This window comes from Triturus cristatus, chromosome 9, assembly GCF_964204655.1.
Source record: "Triturus cristatus chromosome 9, aTriCri1.1, whole genome shotgun sequence".
Lineage (NCBI taxonomy): Eukaryota > Metazoa > Chordata > Amphibia > Caudata > Salamandridae > Triturus > Triturus cristatus.
This window is the reverse complement of record NC_140592.1, coordinates 928,970,091-928,992,369: the sequence shown is the minus strand read 5'-3', so window position 1 is coordinate 928,992,369 and position 22,279 is coordinate 928,970,091. Positions and strand designations below refer to the sequence as shown.

The 22,279-nt window shown below is 42.3% G+C and overlaps 1 protein-coding gene across 1 annotated transcript in view; it reads left to right on the top strand.

Annotated features, from left to right (window-relative positions):
• Positions 1 to 22,279, top strand: part of UNC79 (unc-79 subunit of NALCN channel complex) — a 628,882-nt gene that overhangs the window by 14,682 nt on the left and 591,921 nt on the right. The window contains exons 2-3 of the mRNA XM_085626482.1: positions 11,608 to 11,728; positions 18,768 to 19,072. Of these exons, the coding sequence (XP_085482608.1) occupies positions 11,608 to 11,728; positions 18,768 to 19,072 (426 nt within the window). The remainder of the gene's footprint in view (positions 1 to 11,607; positions 11,729 to 18,767; positions 19,073 to 22,279) is intronic.

Here is a 22,279-nt window from a genome sequence, read left to right as displayed (position 1 = left end):
TCAGTGCATAAATAATAGTAGAATACTTAGGCCTCAATTTCTTGACCATCAAGCGCAAAAGTCGATCAACATGATAGGTCAGAGGGCTCTAAAGCATATTGTGTATGTGTCAACTCAACCATCTGCAGAGTCTCACACCATGTCAGATATGCCTATGTATCCATGGCGCTGCTTCCGGGACTCTGTGGGGAGCCCCTTGCGGTCCCCGTGTGTTGGAGGAACCCAATGATGAAGCATGTCACCCTCGGGTGAGTGAGGGTTTTCGTCCATAACTGGGTTATGCCCAATAACATGGTTAGATTATCGTTTTTTTTTGTTGCGCTACCCTATATTACACGTGAGAAATATTAATTTTGGAAGACATATAGGATATAAGTTTCTATTAGGTAGCTTAGTTCTTCCTTAACCCCCTCTTGTGTGAGTTATATAGTGATTACATCTACCAGGGGTTCCTGATCAGTTCCAGAACTCAAGATGTCCTGTTCTATGTCAGTTACCAGTGTATCCTACAATGCCAGCTAAGTATTTCCTCTCCAGCAGAAACGAGCATCTCCCACTGCTCAAACCAAAATCCCATGCTGTATTAGGCCTTAATATTTTATTACTGTTCCACAGAATAGGCTCATGGTCCTGCCTTCGAAGAGCTCAGCATCTTCACCAACTAGGTCAGTGCCTCGTTGTTCCGCAAGTCACCGAAATCCCCACTGCTGAAGCCAATGGTCACCTGCTATGGAAGGGTCCTGAGATCTCCCACAGCTCATCCAGTCTGGAAGTGTGCTGACATTGATAACCTTCTGCCAAACATTGCCAAAATCTATCTCTTTTTTCTGGCTTTTTTTTACTTCCAAGTTGTTGCCCTCCCCATGAGTGGCCTCTAAATTGCCATGGGGCCAGTAACAGCAGTTACCTGCCCCATTAGATTATGAGATCCAGGGGAACGCTACAAATGTGTATATTTCCACACAAGCATTACAGCTGCAGTGTGAAAATCTAAGAGAAATTAGGAATTACTGAGAGAAGCAAATGAGGACTTGCAAATTTCCTGGTAATTCCTCATTTCGAAGGAGACCCTCAGGGTCCCCCTTCTAACTTCAGTGGTCAATCGGTCAACAACCTGAACAAGAGAGTAATTGTTGAATAAGGCCCAACGCCCAATAACGCGTCCCCTTGATAGCTCTTATGCCTGTGACCTCGTTAGCCCATATTGTGAACTGCCAGTGACGAGTGGCCTATTTTCAGCAAGTAGGAAAGAGACTGTACGTGAAAATAAAACAAAAAAAGACACTCCTTTTTATTTTTTACCTAGTCCGTGTGATTGATCTTTTAAAAGCATTCCATCGCCCCTGGAACAGTGCGAGATGCTCTTTAAAAATAGAACTATCCTGAAGACAAATGCTGTATTCGTGGAAGAGAAGCTGTGAATTGTATTCATTGTCAAATCACAAAGTGTTTTCAGGCTCTAAACATAGCCGGCTTTGCAAGTCAGTGTTTTACTAGGAGAGCAAAGGATGAGGGGAAATGTTTGTCATCACAAGTAGCCCGGTTGTTAAAATGCAGGGCACAGCGTTCTATCCTTTGTGCCCTTCACTTGTTTAACCTGCTCGCCCCCCCATTAACTCAGCTCTTTATCCTTCTGATGTGGATGAAATGAGCACCACCGGGAAGATACATTATGCCGCCTGTTATTTACATGGCCATGACATGGTACAAAGCTGGCTATTTAATAATAGGTTATTATATTCATTATTATTTTTCTTGGAATATGGACTTCTCCTAAGTCTTTCATTTCTGCTTTCCTGTTGTTCGTAGCTGTAGGCCTTAGTTTAATTTTCCTTTTTCCAATACACTAGAGGTTTCGTTTCTTATATACAGATACAAATACAAAAAGTTTATTTTATGTGCTTAAGCCTCTAAAAGTGATCAGAAGAATTATCCCTTTCGTTCCATCTGATTTCTGGAAAACCATTGTCTCTCTTAGCTTCAGGGCTCGAGTCGGGGGTACACGCAGGTACACGGCGTCCCCCCACTCTTTTCACAGGGTGGATGCTGTCCCCCGTGCGAAGAAGCTGGGCCCCACAGAAATATGCTGAACGAGTCCCGGTGTAATTTTCAGACACCGGGACACGTTCAGCACGTGACGTCGTGAGGCCATTTGCATATTGTCAGTACCCCCACTTCTTTTTATAGGACTTGTGCCCTGCTTAGCTTCCAGATTGGACTACTGCGACCCTTTGTATCCTGGCTGGCCCTTCTCTCTGTTGCAGAGCCCCTAACTAGTTCAGGATTCAGCTGCTCGCCTCATCCTTGGGAGAAAGAAGAAGGCGAGAATCCTTTGCCCACCTCGCAGCTCCTGGGGTATCCGGCCAACTCCTTTCTTAGTTTTCGGAATTATTTGAAAACCTTCCTCCTTACCTCACTCTAACTTTTCTGGTACTTCTGCAGCGAGCGCTAGCAAACCTTTTTTCTTTAAATAGATTTGTGCACTTTTAAACCCTTCAAACTATCAAAAATATTTAATATTTTCGCCTGCATTAAGAGCTCTTTGACTCCTTGGAGAGGGCCGTCATCGAAAACTCTGGTTGTGAGGGAGCAGAGGCGGGAAACCTCAGCTATGGTGTGAAATTGGCTTATTGTGGTCCACGTTAGAACGCCACCCACAACAAAGTACCTGCCCATCCCTTAACCCACCCCTCCCCCACTCTTCCTAAATCCTGATTGCACGATCTTTTGTTGCAGGACCAGCTAAGACCGCCTGTCCTTTGGCAGAATCCCCTGTTCCTTGGAAGAATGGACATTTATTGCCCTACGAGGAACTAGGCCACCGTACAAACGCGCAGTTTTTGTACCGTATTACCCAGCATGCAGTAATCCCAACAGGAAGTCGAGGTTGACTGTGCGTTTCCTTCTTAGCTGGAGGGGAATACGACTGGATGCTTTATAAACTATGGGAACCCAACACCCCGTTCCACAGTACACCACGCATGTTTATGGATGAGCCGATTCAGAAAAGCGCCGCATTAAAGGCCTCTTAAAATAAGTCGTTTTCGAATTTTGTAGCGGATTAGGAAATAAGGCCCGCTTGACAGTATTAAAGAGAGGAAATGACAGACCATATGCTATTATCTCATGAAAATGCCCCCATGCAAAAAGCACTTTACTATGTTTAAACCGCTTAGTGCATTTTGCAGGAGGTCTGAACCTTTTTCTTCAGCAAACGTATTTTGCGCTGCTGGAGTTTTTTTTTTTTTTTAGAATAATGTTTGCGCTAAAATGTTTAAGGTCTTCAACTACAAAAGAAATTCAGGCGTTATTGTATAAAATGACTACAGTGCACATGCCACTTACCAAAATACCACACATTAGAATTTAACAAAAAACTCGACGGGCACTGAAAACAATGCCACTCCCTCGAACCAGGGGAGGGTGGGCCGCCCCGAATCTATTGTTCTACTATTGGGCAGCTGCACTACAGCAGATGGGCACTCTGCTTACATCAGATAGTATAAGAAGTGGCGACCTAGATCTGCCCACTACCTATCATCTAGCTTTGGGAAAAGAGGTGGAAGGGATCTTCCTCAGGCAGCTGGAGCCTAGCTACTAAAAACAACACGATTTAAGTGCATAATGGTGGCCCGGAAGATCTGGGGTAAAATAGATTGCTAAAAATTCCAAGATATAATAGTTATACAGCCCTATGGTGCTCCTCCCAGCTGCAATGTACGATGCATTGGGTAGAAGCTGGAAGCAGGCTGGTATAGCTAGGGTAGCTAATTTATATAATAATACAAATGCTATTCTATTTTTAGATCTAGTGCAAAACCCAGGGATAGACAGCAGAACACAATTTAAATATATGCAGATTAGGGAATGTCTTAAGTGTTTGCCCAATAGGCCCCTCAATTTAGCTAAAACACCAGTATTGGAAACAATAAAACGAGGAGCTTGTAGGATTACGAATTATTATACAAACTTAATAGAAACTCTCCCCGACAATTTTTGGAGAAAAATGAGGTAAAGTGGCAACAAAGTTGGGGGATTTGGAGATAGATCTGGATATGTCGATTGCAATGGGTACAAAGATCTTTCTATAAGCAGATCTGATGGCCCAGCATTATAAAACAATCTTTAATTTGTATTATACACCTGCGAAGCTGAAAATGAGGAAGAGGGTAAATGATAAATGTCCTAGAGATGTCGTAGGACCGGCTGACTGTTTACATATGTTCATTGCGTGTAGCAAACTGATGCCTTTAAAAACTGGCATAGAGAACTTTTGGCAGCAAACAATCAATAAGGCAATCTCTATTAGTCCAGTTCTGATGACACTAGGGTATGATGGTCGCGTTAATTTAACGACAGCACAAAAGGATTTTGTATTTATTACAGTAGCTGTGGCCCGGCTACTGATTGCTACGGCATGGAAAGAGACTGAATCCCCCACCAATCAAGCCTGGCTTTATCACCTGCTAAATATCCATGTTCAGGAAACTGCTATACATAAGAGCAAAGGTCTGCGGACAAGGGAAAGGGGTCGAAAGATGTGGGCACCTATGACAATGTGGCTTAGTAACAAGGCAGGGTAAATTGAACTGCTCTAGGCGTCACCCGAGAACACAGGGATATATGCCTCGGATTCAGGAGATCGCAATCCTTTTATAATATGTCATAGCAAATTTTCCATTGTAGCATGCAATAATGTAGTACAAGTTATGTTACAGATGAATTTAGGAAAACTCCACGGTGAAATGGGCATATAGCTAAGTATCTATGGGATTATATATGTATAAATGATGATATAAGTAATCTATTTATTGCTGAAATTGATGTTTTTGTAACTGTATATTTCTTTGCTATCTTTCTGGAATAATAAAAAAAAAAAGAATTCATAAGACCTCCAGCCACACCCTTCGAACATTATTCCACACCGACACTTTTAACCAAATGGACCTATACAGAAATGTGATGGAGTACCCTGTCCACCGAACACTGTGGTCTGCCTGCTCTCGTCTGAGTACGGCAAAGCATCAGTTTTCCAACCGTGGAGCCTCCTTATCAGAAAACTTACTCCGACGGTCCGATGGTGTGGGGTTGGTTGTAGACCATCAGATCATCCACTACATTTAGACTGGACTGTCTGATGTTACTTTGTTTTGTCTGGAAAAACGTGGTGGTCATGGGCAGAAAATAACCTTGATTCCCACACCCTGGGAAAAAAACTCTAAGGGTGTGGGAGTCATTCGTTTTGTGTTTTTCAGGAGAAAGCTTTCAAATTTGGAGTTTGTTTCTGAAAGACAAAAAAGTCTGGTGAATGGCAACCTGGCAGAACAGTATGGTGGGGTTCACCAAACGTTTAGTGCCTGCAGAGGACGCACAGTGATGTTGGATCCTCTGAAGGCACAAAGATCACATCTGGGTCAACGGTGATCTCTAAATTTGAAGGCAGTAGTCCATCGATGGTGGTGGACATAATGTCCTTTCCCACCCTGACAGACAGCATGTCACCCGTCAAACAATAGACCAGGCCCTAAGCCATACCTACTGAAAATAGCAAAGAAACCACATTTATACTACTGATGATATATCTAAATAAACGGTTATTAGAATTGGGTCTGCAATGTAATCTTGGACACCAAGGATTAAAGGTACATAGTCCATGACAATGTATTTACATACCATAAGACAACACACCATACTATTTACTGATGACTAAGGAGAGAGCAAGATGGGTGTTGAGAGTAAAAGGAAGCAATAACTAGCAGAAAAATGTAATTCATGTTACCAATGGACAGATCTCCTGGAGTGTTCTATCCAATTTCAGAAGTCACTTCTCTGGAACTAAAAAGAGAGATTGGAGACAGTCAAGTTGTTGGTAATCCCAAATGAAACATGATTTAGAATTCAAATATGTCCAAAGTGACTAAAAGGAAGGTTGGGCATATGAGAAGAGTAGTCAAATACCCAAGGGCAGAAATTCACCACAAAGCCAAACGTTTTCCAATGGAAAAGTAGTGTTAGAACTAAAGGTGGTCTGTGATTTGTTTTATTTGTGTTATTCCATAGCTTAACCACATCGATGCGAGTGACGGAGCGGTTCCGTCATGCGCGTCGGTTGCGCTGTGCGTATGACGGAATCGCTCCGTCATGGCCCCGTCCGCGCAATAGAACCTTCAGCACAGCGCGGTAATCCGCGCCGCGCTGAAGGAGTTCAACATTGGTCAAATAATAGCAGTAATCTAATTTAAAAAAACTAAATAGCATGGAAAAATAATTCTGGCACACAATATAACAGAGGAAAAGCAACTTGTAGAATACACATCTTATAGGGGCTTAAAACACTGCAGATCTCAGTTTGAATTTGAGTTCTGATGTAAGTAAATTACACATCCATAGCTCGAGAGCAGTATTCGAGAATGGCTGTCCACCTTCTGGATAAAATACTTTACTTGCAAGTAGACTGACAACCAGGTTACTTCACAGTAGACTGCATAACATACCCCTGAAAGTTTCAAAGGCATTGCAGATGGTTGGAAGCAGATGCAGAATGTTGTATGTAATGTCTGCAGATCACTCGGAACAAACATTCTGTGGTATGTGGAAGAACCTCACCTGACCTTCTGAGTGACAACATTCAGTTCTGCATGGAGCTTTCTCACATTCTTACAAAAGCAATGGCTACTGGCACCAGGTCTGGATTTGCCAATCTACATCCTGACTTTAGACACCATGCAGAGGCTGGATGAGCACCAGGCAAGTCAGACGTAGTCGTTCACTTGGGCCAAGGATGGCTTGCAATGTGAATTAAGACCCAGATTCTCAAAACACACAATTATTAGACATTTAGAGGCACAGAGTCATCAAGATAGCTCCATATTTTCCCCTTGAACTTGATTCTGGGAAAAGGCACAGGCCATTCAATGTAGCATAAGTATCAAGGAGCTCATGCTGTTACCTCTCAGTTGCCTGATCTTAAACACAACATAGTCACCACAGATCAAGCTCAGCAGGAGAATTAGCAGGCTCTAATACTCCAATGGACACATGATGATATAGGAAAATGGCTGAAATGTTTGGGAGAGCAGTGCTCAGCCTTCAGGGCTTTTGGTCACAGGGTTATGGGTTCTTCTTCCATTTAGACGTCCATTTAGAAGTCAAAGTGCCTTCTATCCAGGCATGATACACAGTAACATAGGCATCTCTGAACTTTATATAGGGAAAAAACAGACAAAATGCTGACCTGTTCCTAACTATTCAGACTCTTTTAGGAGTAGGACATAGGAAGTATGGCCTAAGTTCAATGTAAGGAAGAGTTGTCTTCTAAACATCAATCGTCTACGATCGATTGTCTTTAAGAAAATTCAAATATTGTGTATGAGTACTCTGTACTTTTCTCTTTGAGGCTCCTTTCCCATAAAAGAGATTTAGGTTATAGGTCTGGAGTACACGTGATTAACCCCAGGCTAATCCTGGTTCCACAAAACCTGGGCTATTCCCAGAGCTACTAAGGAAGAGTCCCCCCATTCTTCAAGGAGTAATAATTCTGAAGAGTAATCTGTCATGTGTTAAAAAATTCCTTTGCCTAATCCTTTGAAGGATATCAACATTGAGATGAACTCCCAGACAAGACCCAGACGTATGCTTATGGATGGTGTTAGAAATGGGGTTCTCTAGTTGGCAGAGGTAGGGACCTTTGTCCAAATAGAGACCCTTGCTTCGAGTCAGGGTAAGAGGGATACACACTTTAGATAGCCCCTGCTCACCCCCTGGGTAGCTTGTCACGAGCAGACTTATCTCAAAGGCAATGTGTAAAGTATTTGTACTCAAAACACACAGTAATACAGTGATAACACCACAAATGTACACCACACCAGTTTAGAAAAATAAAGTATCTTTATCTGAACTCAACAAAACCAAAACGAGGAAAATCAAACATACATGTAATAAGAATATGACTTTAAAAAGGTTTCAAACAACTGGGTCCGTAGAAAACTATGGATGCGTGATTTCTCTCAAAGTACCTGTAGTTGTGACAAAAATCACAAGGCCAAACAGCCGCAGAGACAGGAAGCGTCGAGAACACAAAGAAATGCGTCAGTTCCTGAGACCATGGGGAGGCAATGCAACAGTTCTGCTGCATGCAGGAGAAGTGATGCGCCGTGTCCAGTCTGAAGGGGGAAGTGCTGCATCGACTCCAAGACAATTCTGATCCATGGGTGATGCGTTGGGAAAACTTGACGCACAGGTACAATGCGTGGAAATCCGGGATGTGTTGGCGATCGATGCGGCGGTGTCAAGCGACGCTGCATCGGTTTCTTCAGCCGCGATTCCTCAATGCGTCGGTTCTTGCAGCGGCGACAGGCGCTGTGTCGGTTTCGGCAGCGGCGTGATTCTTCTCTCACTACGGTGCTGCGTTGGGAAAAACTGCTGCAACAAGAGCGATGCATCGATTTTCTTGTAGTTGCGTTGCTTTTCCAGCTCCCAACAGCAGGAACAACCTCCAGAGATCCAGAACAGTCACAGGCAGCTTTTAGCAAGTCAAAACTCCCAGCAAGGAAGTTCAGGGTAGCTGGGGCATGAAGTCTTTGTGTTCCTGAGACTTCAGAATAGGAGACAAGCTGTACTCAAGTCCTTGGAGATCTTCCTCAAGCAGGGGAACACAGTACACAGCAAAGTCCTTGTCCTTTCCTGGCAGAAACAGCTATTGCAGGCCAACCCCAGACAGCACACAGCAAAGGGGCAGTACTCCTCCTGGAGTTTCTCCAGCTCTTCTCCTTGGCAAAGGTTCGTCTTGATTCCAGAAGTGATCTAAAGTTTAGGGGTTTACGTCTAATACTTATACCCTGTAATGTCTTCTCTTCTCTATGTGCAAGGGTCTCTGAGCCCAGTCCAAACCAGTTCTGTTCTCACTGGTGTAGTATGACCACAGGGGGTGGAGACAGCATTGTGCAAGGGAGACAGGCCCTATTCAGTTGCAAGGAAATCATCACTTCTCTAAATTCAGCCAGGGTCTATTCAGCCCAGCTCTGAGTCATCCAGTAAGGGCCAGGCACCCCCCCCCCCATGGCTGTCTACAGTGAATGCAACTCCCCATCCCCTGTCACTCCAAAACCAGACAGTCAATACACAAACAGGAAGAGGAACACAGAATGGTTAAACAAGAACATGCCTACTTTCTAAAAGTGGCATTTTCAAACACACTATTTAAAAACCATCTCAACTGAAAGATGTGTTATTAAATTCTGAGTTCGGAGAGCCTAAACTGTATTCCTCTATCTTGTCCCAATGGGAAGTTATATTTATAGATTGTTATAAATAAACTCCCATCCTATCCTATGGGGCAAGATAGCCTTTCAATAGTGAAAAGCGACATTGGAAGTATTTACTATCAGGACATGACACACACACCAGTACATGTCTTACCTTTCACATACACTGCACCCTGCCAAGGGGTGGGGGTACCTTGGGCTTACCACAGGAGTGACTCACATGTAAGAAAGAGGAAGGCTAGTGCCTGGCAAGTGGGTGCACTTGCCAGCTCGACATTGCAGGTAACAGCTGCGCACAGACACTGCAGTGGCAGATCTGAGATACCTTTTCAGGGCTACTCATGTGGGTGGCACAATCAGTGCTGGAGGCCCATTAGTAGCATTTGATTTACTAGGGGCTTATCAGAAAATCAAATATGCCAATCATGGATAACCAACAACAAAAGGTAAGGAAAACATAGGAGGAAGAAGAAAAAAGCTTGGGGATAACCCTGCAAAAAGGTCCAAGTTCAACAGATGGTAGAAGGAGTAGACACTTTTTATATTAAATCTCAAAAGCGTACATCGGACAGGATGGATTGAGGAGTGAATGTTGGATCTGATTCATTACTTCCAAAGAAAATTGTGTAAACCTTTTTTGGTATCTCTCACATCCTCCAAATTCATTATATGAATAAAGGGATTTACAATAGCCTTTATAGCTTGCTGCTGAGGTCTATACCACTTGTTGAAGTCAGTGAACCCAAGGTATAGTGCGGAGTCACCGGCAAGGGTCTATAACGAGGCAGAGGGTCCTTAACAACCAGTATAGACTGAGGCAGAAGGGATATTAGGCTGTTAGAACATTCCACCCACTGAGGGTAGAATGTTCAGAATTAAAAAATGCAAAAACAGAAAGACAAACATTGGATTGTTGGAGCAGAAGGCTTATACCAGCCATTATTCCCCTTGGGCCACTTCATTATTTTTAACAGCCAGGGCCAATAACTCAGGCTCTGGGCCCTTGGCAACTGTATAGCCCTTGACAATGAGCTAAATATGCACACTGTAGCAAAAGCGAGGTCCCTATGTACTCAGCAGCAAGCCTGGCTGGCGTAATCAACTCCACACTCACATGGCTAGTGTGCTGATTACAGGTATGAAAGGTTATGCATTGTTATATTGCTGTACACGATGGCTTAGGCACATTAGCTGCCTCAAATCTCAGTAGAATTGGAAAATAGGTGATAGGAATAGCAAAACGTTTAGAGACTGATAATAAAATAGACGGCATTCCGGAAACACAGAAGATATGGTGATGGGATGATTGAACAAGTGTGTAAAAAAGAGTCATGAACATGAAGGAGGGTTGTGTGTGTGATGAAGTGGGTGGCTTGGTAGGTGGCAGCATTGATTGTGGATGCCTAGGAGGTGATGCATGGGGGATGTGAGATGATATGCAGTCACAGGAGCAGTTTATAAAGGAAGCGTATGTGAAATCTTTCTTACATTACTCAGATCATCAGTACACCCTTTGTTCTCTTCGTTGCTAGTGACAATTTTGCCTCCAAATGCCAAATCTTTCCACCAGTCTTTGTGGGTTGTTTGTTATGCCCACTATGTAACTGAGGGCAATCTGGGTTATTAATGCAGGGACATGCCAAGCAATGCAGAGACCAATTATCAGAAGTCAGGGAAGAGATTGGGGCCTTGTACACTCATGCCCACAGCACAGCCACGCATCACGCACATTCTTCACACACAAACATGCACACACAGTTTAGTGGTTGGCTGGATTAAAGGCAAATGCAACACACACATACACCCCCCCACACAAACACCCACGCCCCCCTAGTTTGCAGGCTTAAAGGCAAATATACATGTATATCCTATTGGAAAGTTGTACTGTGACCATCTGTGTGATGGGAATTAAGTGGAGAGAGCATGGAGGAAGACATGAGTAGAACAGCAGTTGTGTTTTATTTTGTCCTGTTGCCAAAGGAGCATAATTGATTATGTGCTTCACACAATAGCATGAGAACAAGTGAGATATTTAGTTATAAAGGCAATATCAAATGTTATTGCAAAAAGAAGAAGGTTGTAATTGCAAAAAGATCTGTAGAAAACTTCTAGAAACATTTTAAAAGGAGTGGAAATATTTTTACAACAAAAAGAATAGAAATGAAGCTTAGTTCCTGCTCACTTTGTACCCTGCCGATAGAGAAATAGGACATAGACATGCAAATGGAAAGCCTCTGTGGCTACTGTGTTAGTCCTTCAAATTTCTCATTTGAATAGAATATGCCCATGTAGGACACACTCTGAAAAATAATTCTTTCTTCGATTTGTGTTCTTTTCTTCCCAGTTGCGTCCAAGATTCGTTACCTGCAGGAATATCACAACCGGGTCCTTCACAACATTTATCCAGTGCCATCTGGAACAGACATAGCCAACACCTTGAAGTACTTTTCCCAGACCTTATTAAGGTGAGCTTTAAAACTCTCTCGAATACTCAAACTCTATGCACTGCTCTAGAATTATTTGCGTTCTATACTAGGTTTCCGTTTCCTCAATGCTCTGCCAGACAGACATTCCTGGAAATCAAAACATACATTTTAATCAGTGTTACTAACCAGTTAAGAAAAACTGTCTGCTCCCCTATATCTTCAATGCCTCATACTTTAAAATTACAAGACTTCAGTTTTGTTCTGTGTGATTGGTCTGGTAAGAATAGTCTATTATTGCAAGACCTATATATACTAAGTAGTTCATCTGGGTTTGTTTTGGTTCACATTCTGGTACTTTTCTTATTTCTTTATATTATGAAAGCAGGACTGTAAGTATCAAAACGTCAGTGACAGTCAGATCAGGAAGAACTGTTCATGCCTGACAATGGATATCTTGGGATCCCTGGTTATAATTCACAACTTCAAAAATAGGTTTTGTCTGCAGACGTGTACTCTTTCGCTTCTGTGGTGCACTCAGCCCCCTGTGGGCAACTATAGTCTTAGATGTCATTACAGCTACAGGAAGTGCGTACTCTTGTACTGGCGACTGGGAAAGGCAGTGTAGCGAACAACTGAGTATGATGCCGTGTCTGTGTCGTGCAGTCAAACAAAACAATGTTTTCCAGAGGATCACAGTGCCCCCAAAAATTGACGGTTATCAAGTAAGCTGGGTAAGAGTTTTGGAGTTACGCTGACTGGTATTGGCTCAGTAGTAATGATTGCTTACCCTATGAGGGCAATACCCTCATGCCCACAACTATGAATTATATGTAGGTAAGATAGAGAAAGCAATTCTCAATAATAACAAACATGTGGTTTGATATTCTTTGAGTAAAATAGTGGTCAGTGATGACTTACTAATCGTCACATACGTTTATTTTATTTGCTTAATATCAAAGTGACCTACACAATCCTTTTGTAAGAGAGGTCAATATCTTTCATTAGTAGTGGTCCATTCGTTCCATGCAGTTAAGTTAAAAGTGTATGCAAAAGCATTCAAACATGTTATGTTATGTTAAAGCATATTTATAGAGCGCGCGGCTACTCCCTTGAGTGTCCCGGCGCTAAAACCAAACACAAGTCACGCAACATAGAGCAAAACAAACCACTGCTAAAGAGCTCATAACTGGAAGACCCACGTTTTAAGACTTTTCCTGAAGGTAAGGAGATCAGGACTCTGTCTGATAGAAAAAGGGAGGCTATTCCACAGCCGTGAGACAACTGCAACTACATGAACTGCAACTACATGAACATATACTACCTGAAGATACAATTAGGACCACAAAGACAGACTAATATGGCTTACCTTTAATCCATGTGAGACCAAAAATGCTATTTTTGACGTTCAAACAACGTTGGCCTTGATAAAGCCTTAGGCCTGCGTGCCATTGAGGGGCAAAACACGTGTTGGCTGCTGCCTCGCAATTAAAAAGAGGCTTTCATTTTTTTTCAACTGCATTAAAATAAAAGTATGTGATGATTAGTATGTAATCTCTGACCACTATTTTACTATAGGAATATCAAACCACATGTTTGTTATTATTGAGAATTGCTTACTCTACCTTACTTAACCAAAAAAATAATAGCAATGCATTCAAAAGTACTCTTTTGTTAGTATAGTCAGTGTACCTAGGTGCCTAATATACTGTAGTTACTTAGAATGCAATTTACAACACCTTTTGCCCACCACAGTTGCACTTAAATGCACAAAAAAGTGCTCTATGCTGGCGCAAATGGTAGATGCTGATTTGGAGAATTGGGATCTGCAGACAATTACAAACACAGATTGAATTTATTACGGTAATAAATCTGCAATTATGGTGAATTTGTCACAGTTCTAAATTTAGGGTTAGGACTAGAAACAGAGGGACAGAGGGCTCGCAGTTTGGAAAGAAGTAAATAAAAAAGTCACGACTTTTCGGGTATCTGCAACCACTCCTAAAGGGTTGTTAGACATAATTTGTGCACCTACTTACCTACTCATGTCTACTACCCCACCTGGGGAATAGGCCATCAACTGGGACTCTCCAGCCATCTCTGTCCTGGGTTTTTCTTTCACTCTAACTTCAGGTGTGACCTCATCTCCTTGCAGTCAGCCTCGAGGTCTCGGACCATGTGTTTCTTGGCCTTCCTCTTTTCCTTTTCCCTTGAGGGTTACAGGTCAGAGCATCCCTTGTGGTGTTTGATGCAGGCTTGTGGATGGTGTGACCTATCCATCCCTAGTGTCTTCATTATTTCATCATGAACAGGAAGTCTGCTGCCATAGGTTAAATGTTGCTGATGGTGTTTGACCAGCAAATTTGGAGAATCTTCCTCAAACAGGTTTTGTTGAAGGTTTGGACTTTGTTCGTGGTGGTCCCTTGCTTTTCCAATTCTAGCCTTGACATCTGCTTCTGTGCCACCCTGCTTCTCTGTGAAGGCCTCAACCTCTTCCAGTGCATCGCCTGCTAGAGTGACTGCCATTTTGCTGGTCACATTAGCCTTCAGGGTCTTGGGTTTTTCCCCTGAGGATGTTGAGGGCAAGTTGTGCTGATGTGGCTGCCACATTGTCGGTCTTCTGTTGCATCTGCAGATGGATATGGGAGAGTAGGGCCAGGTTATGTTCAAAGTCCAGGTCGTCGATCTGTGTCCAAGGTGGCCACTGCATCACATTTCTTGCTGTGGATGTCTTCATGGCCAGCAGGAATAGTAAGGTGAGATTAAACAACCCTGGCGGGCTCTAGTACCCACTTTGAAGGCTTATGCGAGTTGTCCTCTATGTACTATTTTGCAGGTCATTCCCTCATAAGAGTTCTTAGTGATTGTTATGAGTTTATCTGGCAAACCATACTGGAAGAGGAGTTTCCAAAGGGTCTCTCTGTCCACGCTGTCGAATGCCTTCTCATAGTTGATGAAGTTGATGTAGAGGGGGACGTTCCAGTCCATTGACTACTCAATTATGATGTGCAGTGTTGCAATCTGGTCTGTGCAGGATCTAGCAAGGCAGAAGCCAGCTTGCTTGTCTCGCAACTGAATGTGAACCTGTTCCTTCATTTTGTTCAGGATGACTCTGTTGAACACTTTGCCTGGGGTTGATTAAAGAGTTATCCCTCTGTGGTTTGTGCAGTTAGTCAGGTAACCTTTCTTGGGGAGCTTGATGAGACATCTCTCCTATCAGTCTGATGGCACATTTTCCTGTTCCCAGATCCTTCCTAACATTGGCGGTGAGCATGTCTACTGATTTTTCAATGTATGCCTTCAGTGCCTCTGCAGGAATGTTGTCTGGTCCTGCTACCTTCCCATTTCTTACATGTTTAATGACTTACCATATTTCTTCCTCTGTTGGTCTGCTGCAGTTGATTAGCAAGTCCTTTTCAGCTGGCTGTATGCCTGGTGGAGCCTGTAGCATGGGATGCTTCAGTAGTTCTTCAAAGTGCTCCACCCATCTTCGTTGTTGTACTTTGTTACCCATGATTGTTTTAAAAGCTTGGTCTTTAACAGGGCTTTCTGGCTTGCTGAATCTACAGGGCAGTTTCCATGTTATGTTGCAGAGTTCTTTCAACTTTCCATAGCTAGCAGCTTCCTGGGCTTCTTTGGCAAGACCATTGATGAATCTTTGAGTGTCTGCTCTCAAGAGTATCTCTTTGCTTCCATGGTGGTTTTGGTGTATTCGCCTTGAGCTTTATCTTTTTCTGCTCGTGTTTGGCTGGTGTTGACAGCAGCTTATGCTTGCATGGGGTTATCTGCCCTGCCTTGTAAATACATCCTAGCTAGATTGTGCACCTACACCTGACAATAAAGGTTTGAGTGAGAATATACATTTGTTGTGAAAAATGGCCAACTGTTTTCTGGGCATCAAAGGAAAGAGATTTCCTCTTTAAGTAAAACAAGATACATTTACAAATATGGGCAATCCTGGGGACTAAGAGTATTGCAGTAAAAGTAAACATGGAAACCTATATTTGTGTAGATATTTTTATTTGTATCATTTGGGATTTATTTTATTCCCCTAAAATGTATACATCTTTTACAATCATGGAGGCTTTATCAAAATTGTTAATTATATGGTATATATAGTGTAGCAGCTTCCTATAGTTTAATAACTACTAAAGTTCCACAGTCATGTTAGTAAAGTAGATGAATAACATGGTCAGAAGACATAAGGTCTGTCAATTTCTGCTTTCTTGCAATTGCTAGAACCTAGGACATTTTCTAGTGGTGATTCAGAGTAACTCACTCAAAATCCAATCCGATATTGATGCGAAAAAAAGAGACAAAAGAAATCCCTTACCAATCTCAAATAGTAGGATCAGCTAAATTGCAGTTTCAGCATTGAACAATAACACTGCCCAAATAGTACCTTCTGATAAAATGACTCTACATGAAGTCAGTCGACAAAGCTTTAAAAACCTTTGCTCGGCATCAAGGATGGTTGGTATCTGCTGCCACTTAGTTGGACTGCATTACTGTTCACAACTAAGACAGTGAATGAAACTTTGACCTTTTGGCCTCATTCAGAGTCAAAGAGAAATGTTGAGTCCAAAAACTTCATGGGATAAAACCATTACTGCACAATAACTGAACTTTCTCGTGGGTCTTTCATCTCACCACCTAGGGCCTCATTACACAAAAGGTGCATTTTCATTGTTTGCACCAGGTGCACCTTTTAAAAGGTGTGCCCAGCGCAAACAATGATAATGCTTCGTATTATGATAAATGCGTGGCCCCTTGGGCAGCTGCAAACTCGCGCTGTCTTGGGGGAAGCACATTCAGGTGAAAAACAGAGCGGCTGCTTTAAAGCAGCTCCGTGTTTTCACAGTGCAGGTGGCAACCCGCATGCACTTTGAAGGGGGATTAGAGATCCCTCTTGCAGGCGGGTGCAGTTAGTGACCTTACCCGCTGCAAGGGGAAGTCTCGGGGGTCCATAGAACCCCCTTTATCCCCTGCAGAGGGCTGCCATCCGGGGGTGCACTGACAGTGTGCCTCCTTTTAGATGGTGCAGTGTCAGTGTACCACCTGAGAGCTTCTTTGCCTCTGTGCCCGCGTCTGTAATATGGCCCTCTGAAGATAGGGCAAACACTTTATGTGCACCAGCGCTATCAGTATTACAGAATGCAAGCGTCTGCGGCCCCTTCTGTAATGCCAAAGTGCCAGGGGGCGTGCAAAGCAGGCACAAACGCCCATTGGACCCCCGGGGCTCTTGTATAATACAGCCCCTTATGTGGATAAGTTCATACAATTAAAATGGAGGTACTCTACATGCACACACAAGGGGTTTTACCACATGAATACATGTGGTAATCCTCATTACATTGATACATACTGGCTGTCCATGAAGGCCATATCTAGTTACAAATTCCAGATACCTATACTGAATAGTTGTAAAATACATTTGCATAAAATTGCTGTGTGTGGGAGTTGTGTGCATATTGTGTAGTAATAGAGAACGCCCGTCTTGATGAAGCCCTCAGAGGACGTCAGGCTCTTTCCACCTCTTATTGAATATTTAACTTGAATATTTTTACACAGTCCAGATACAGCAGTAGAATTCCAGGCTAAAGTCTGCTGGCATGGGTATTGAGAAACAGAAACACAATTGTTCTATAATATGAATCTAACAAAAGGACGGAGAATGTGCATTTTAGGACAGCAGCTATGTTATTAAATTATACTTAAGAAGCAAAAAGCCCCTCTGTTACTGGGCTTCGTTCTAGTGGTAATTTGTACAGTTGCACTAGCCAGGATAGTGCAAAGAAACATGTTTTGTAGTAACTGTAGACATTATGGAATTTGTACCAAGTTTAACATGAAACAAATGTATTTATGTGTATTATAAACCAGCGCCAGGATGAAGTGATGAATAACCACTTACTGATTACTTATTGTGGTCAACAAAGTAATGTATGAAACGGAAAATTGAGCTCAGATATGCTATTAGAGATACATAGTTTTCGGTAATAAATGAGCAGTAAAAGTGCTAGAGAGAATTACAAAACATTTATTAAACAGACAGCTGGATAATATTTAGACTTTACAATTATTCCCACTAAACATTTTTTTGTTTAAAATTATCTTTCCTTTAGTTTGTAGCAATTTTGTTCAGTAATAATGTAAGTAGCACAGTGATGTATGGTTAACCTATTATGTATAGCTAAATTAAATATGGGAATTGCTTGCTCAACCCTTACCTTAAAAAATTCGGAGGTACTGTAATGGTTTACCAAAATAGTGTTTCTATTCGAAAAATCAAAAAAAAATTGTTTCTTCCCCAAACATGGACAAAAACTAAAATAAAGCACAGACACAGCCATTACCATTAGCTCACAAACATATGCTACACGTCATCTCCTATATATTATTTTTTAGCTTTTCCAAACGTAGTTTAGTTAACATTTTAGAAATATCTATTATTTCTAAATCCATGTGCCTGTTTGAACTTCATTACCTCCCAATGATACTGACGGAACGTCATGAGACAGTATCATGAATTACATACAGACATTATTTTGATGCAATAAACATGTGATTTTTAAGAGTGTCTTAACAAACACACATGTTTATTCCTGGCTAAAACATGTTTCTGCAAGTGCCACACCTATATTTTACAGGTTTCTGCTAAAGGAGTTAAAGCAAGATTGTGCTAAAAGAGAAAAAGCATATCCTTCCGCCAACATATGTGAAAATAATCTCTGATTTGACAGTGCCTTCCGCTTCCTACCGTGAGTGCCTCTTTACACCGGTTGACCTGACTGTAAAACATGGGTTTGGCACTGAAACATGTGTTTTTATATTTTTGCTCCTTATTAACCAGATAACACATGGGATGCAATGAGAATTTTCATAAAGACACAATTTTAATTTCCTATTTCGAAGCATGGTTGAGAATGGCTGTTGGATTGGTAGACACTGCATTGGTAGACATTGCATCTTATGTGGGATGTATCTGGTCTCTTATTATTTGTTTTATAGTGTCATTTCAATGTAATGTGCTGTTTTTTGTGTCTTTGTTGTCTCTTTTTTTTCTTTGTCCCTCCAACAGCATTTTGTCCCGCTCAGGGAAGAAGGAGAATCAAGATGCCTCCAATTTGACAGTGCCCATGACCATGTGTCTCTTTCCTGTGCCATTCCCACTCACCCCATCTTTAAGACCGCAGGTCAGTTCCATCAACCCCACTGTTACTCGCTCCCTCCTTTACAGCGTCCTGCGAGATGCTCCGTCAGAACGAGGCCAGCAAAGCCGCGACGCTCAATTATCAGAGTACCCATCCCTGGATTATCAGGGCCTCTACGTCACACTGGTGACCCTGCTGGATCTAGTCCCCTTGCTACAGCACGGTCAGCACGGTAAGCAAACCTGTTCTTTGGTAAATTTCTTAAATTAATTTTTCAAGACCGTTGGATTTTAAAAATGTATCTCATGGGTGTGGGCTCTGAAGAGAATGGTCAAATGTACTTTGAATAACTTGGAAGGGTTCATATTGTTGTGATATAGACTACACAGCAGAGTAAAATGGATAAAGCGTAGCAAAAGTAGTGGAAATACAAAATACCAAATATAAGGCAAAACTGGTCATCAAGCCCAACTAGACAACATATTACAATGCGATCTCCAACGCTAAACAACCTTGCTGGCATCCACACCTCTAAAAGTAAGACTCTTTGGAATGGCCCAAATGTTGACAAACCTCTGTGGCAATCCCAGCACATGGCATTCCCACCACCAATGCTTACAGATAGCTTTCAACCCAAGTAACGCAGGAATCGCCCGCATCCCATTGTAAGCGATTTTTATTTTTGATTTTCATAACAATGCTATTCTACAATGTTGTTTGATATTAATTTACAAAAAAATATTTTAAGTATTCTTCGATAATGTTTCATTTTTCCTCCCACTCTCTCCTTTAGAAGGTAGATCTAATTGTAAAATGAGTCTGTTTTCAGCATGGTTGCTGAAGTCTTACCCACAACTGCGGTCGCCATTTTAAGAGCAGTTTGTGTCCAGTTATGTCTTTAACTCTCAATCCAGGATTCATTGGGGCATTATTGAAGCAACCTCCTATTTATCCACTTTGCCACTACAATATTTGGTCGATAATCAAACGTTCTGCCACAGCAAAAACAACTGATATGACAATCACAAGAGCAGACAGATATACACTCCTTTACCAAGCTTAAGCAACACGGTGCCCTGACTAAGGGGCAAAACTTGATATGATGTGTTCGCTATTGTCTGATGACCTTTGACACAAGAAGTCTATGTCTGCTATTATTTGTGAACAAGTTTGTCACATTTCATTGGTGCACCTCCCATTCTGAACAGAGGGACTGCAAAAGACTGAAGGAATACATTTTTACCGCTCACACTACCAAACGCGCTCATGTGGATCAAGCCATAGAATGGATTAAAGCTTTGCCCCTGGAAAGAGCACTTCAGAAAATCCTAGACCTTATAAAGTGAAGCCCTCAGTCCTGACATGCGCATTCACAGAGCTCACCAGTCTCTTGAAACATATGTGATATTTACCTATGGACCAGTGGCCTAACATTAGCCCCCACAGCCCCGTGGTGCGGGGGGCCCACCGACCTCCAGGGGCCCCCCTTTGGCACTGTGCACAAGTGGCAGGCACCTTGTTTTATAGCTCCTGACTGGATCTGGAGCATGGGGACCCCATCCATGTAATTTTAAGGGCCGCCCCCCTCAATTTTCGTCATGCCACTGCCACTGACCTGCATTAGCATGACTATTAACACTCAGCTATAGTCATAATCCTGTGCTGATAATTCTCAGCTCTATCTTGCTGTAGACAAAGGAGCTAGCTAAATACAGTAGTGTGATAAACATCATGAGACATATTATCAACTACGTGAAGGAAAGTTAACATTAATTGCAACATTGGAATGTTGAGCGCTCCTTTGAAGACAAATGCGTGCTCCAGGCTTCTAATGCCTGGTAAAAGACGGGAGCATCAACATTCCAATGTTTTTCTTTCACAGCTGTTGCTGTGAACAAAGGCCTCATGGAACCCGGGGGGATTTCATCCCTCTTGGCTCTGTAAGGCCTTTTTTTGAAGATTAGAACATTCTGCCCTCTAGGTGCGGAATGCTCTAGTAGTAGAGCCTTCTGTAGTGGGCTCTACCGGCCGTTAAAGGCCTCTGGTATTTAGTAGAGTGTCACAAAATATAAAAATTAAGTTCTAAAAATAAAGTGCATGCCCCCTCCACATAGGTGATAGCTTCATTATCTTGCTGTGAAAAAGTGAGTCTTTTTTAAGGAATTCTCTCTAGCCATAATATGTGCATGAGACAACACTAATATCATAACTTGATTAGTAGGGACTCTCTAAGTGCCTTTTCAACTTAACAAGGCATATTCAGTACCCCAGCTTTCAAAGTGACTACTAATGGGCAACTCATTCTCTCCAGTATTACTCCTGCCCACTGAGATACACTACTAACAATCTTCCATCTAAAGAGCAAGCCAAGGCTCATGTTTCCATTTGCAGCAATGTCAAGGTGACAGCATCAAAAGGCGTAGTAGCATGCAATGTGCTTTACACACATGAGATCACTCAATCTGTCACTGACTTGCTCTTCAAACACATGTACACATACTAGCATCTATCCTTAAGTTGTGTCTAAGAGGCCAATGTTGTGTTGCAGGAAATGCCCTTTGCTCGCTTCGTGTCTCCTGAATTCTCCAGGATGTGGATGAGCTACTTTTGAAAATAAACCTCACCTGCTATTTTACACACACCCTAGTAGGGTGACATTGTAAGTGGTAGGGTGAGAGTAGAGCCTGGAAGCAGGACACCCTGCTCTAGGTGCATGGATGACTAGCCATGTTGCCAACCAAGAACTCTTGCGCACCTTACCACATTTAGGTAGTCTGTCATTTTCGACAGTCAGAATCACTCATAGCTCTCAAAGGCACTGACAACCCTCCCACCAGTTTGCTTCCTTTTTGCCCTTTCTGGTTCCCTTCCGTATGGAAAATGAACTATGCGGGTGCGTGGAAAGGAGTGTATGCGGCCTACATTTTGCTTATACCTTTCCAGAGTTTAAGCTTTTCGAGCTTCATGGTCCCAAATGTGGAGCAAAATGTGAATTCACAAATTTCAGCTAAGACCATTTTGCTTCTAAAAGCATAGTGTCTTACAAGAACCTCCGTCTAGCCCCTTATATGTGACTGGTCGTTTTACACCGTGAGTTATCCGTCTTCCAATGTTCAAACCTTGGAATTAATTTGAAGAATATGGAAAAATAGATTTTCTCTCTGCATGATTATGTGGACAGTTTCCATATCGACCCCTAAGTTTCTTTAGAGATACAACATTCCCATGGATTGGGTCCACCAGAGGCCAAAGGCTTTACATATCCTTGTTGATATGTACATAAGACCGTACATATCAACAGCAACAACTAGAATAACAACACTCAAACATTTCCTAACTGTTCTCAAATAACACTTCACTAACGTTCAGTTCCACCACCAAACACAAAGCCCTATCCCCATTCACAATATAAGCATTCACTCCGCAAACAAACGCACAC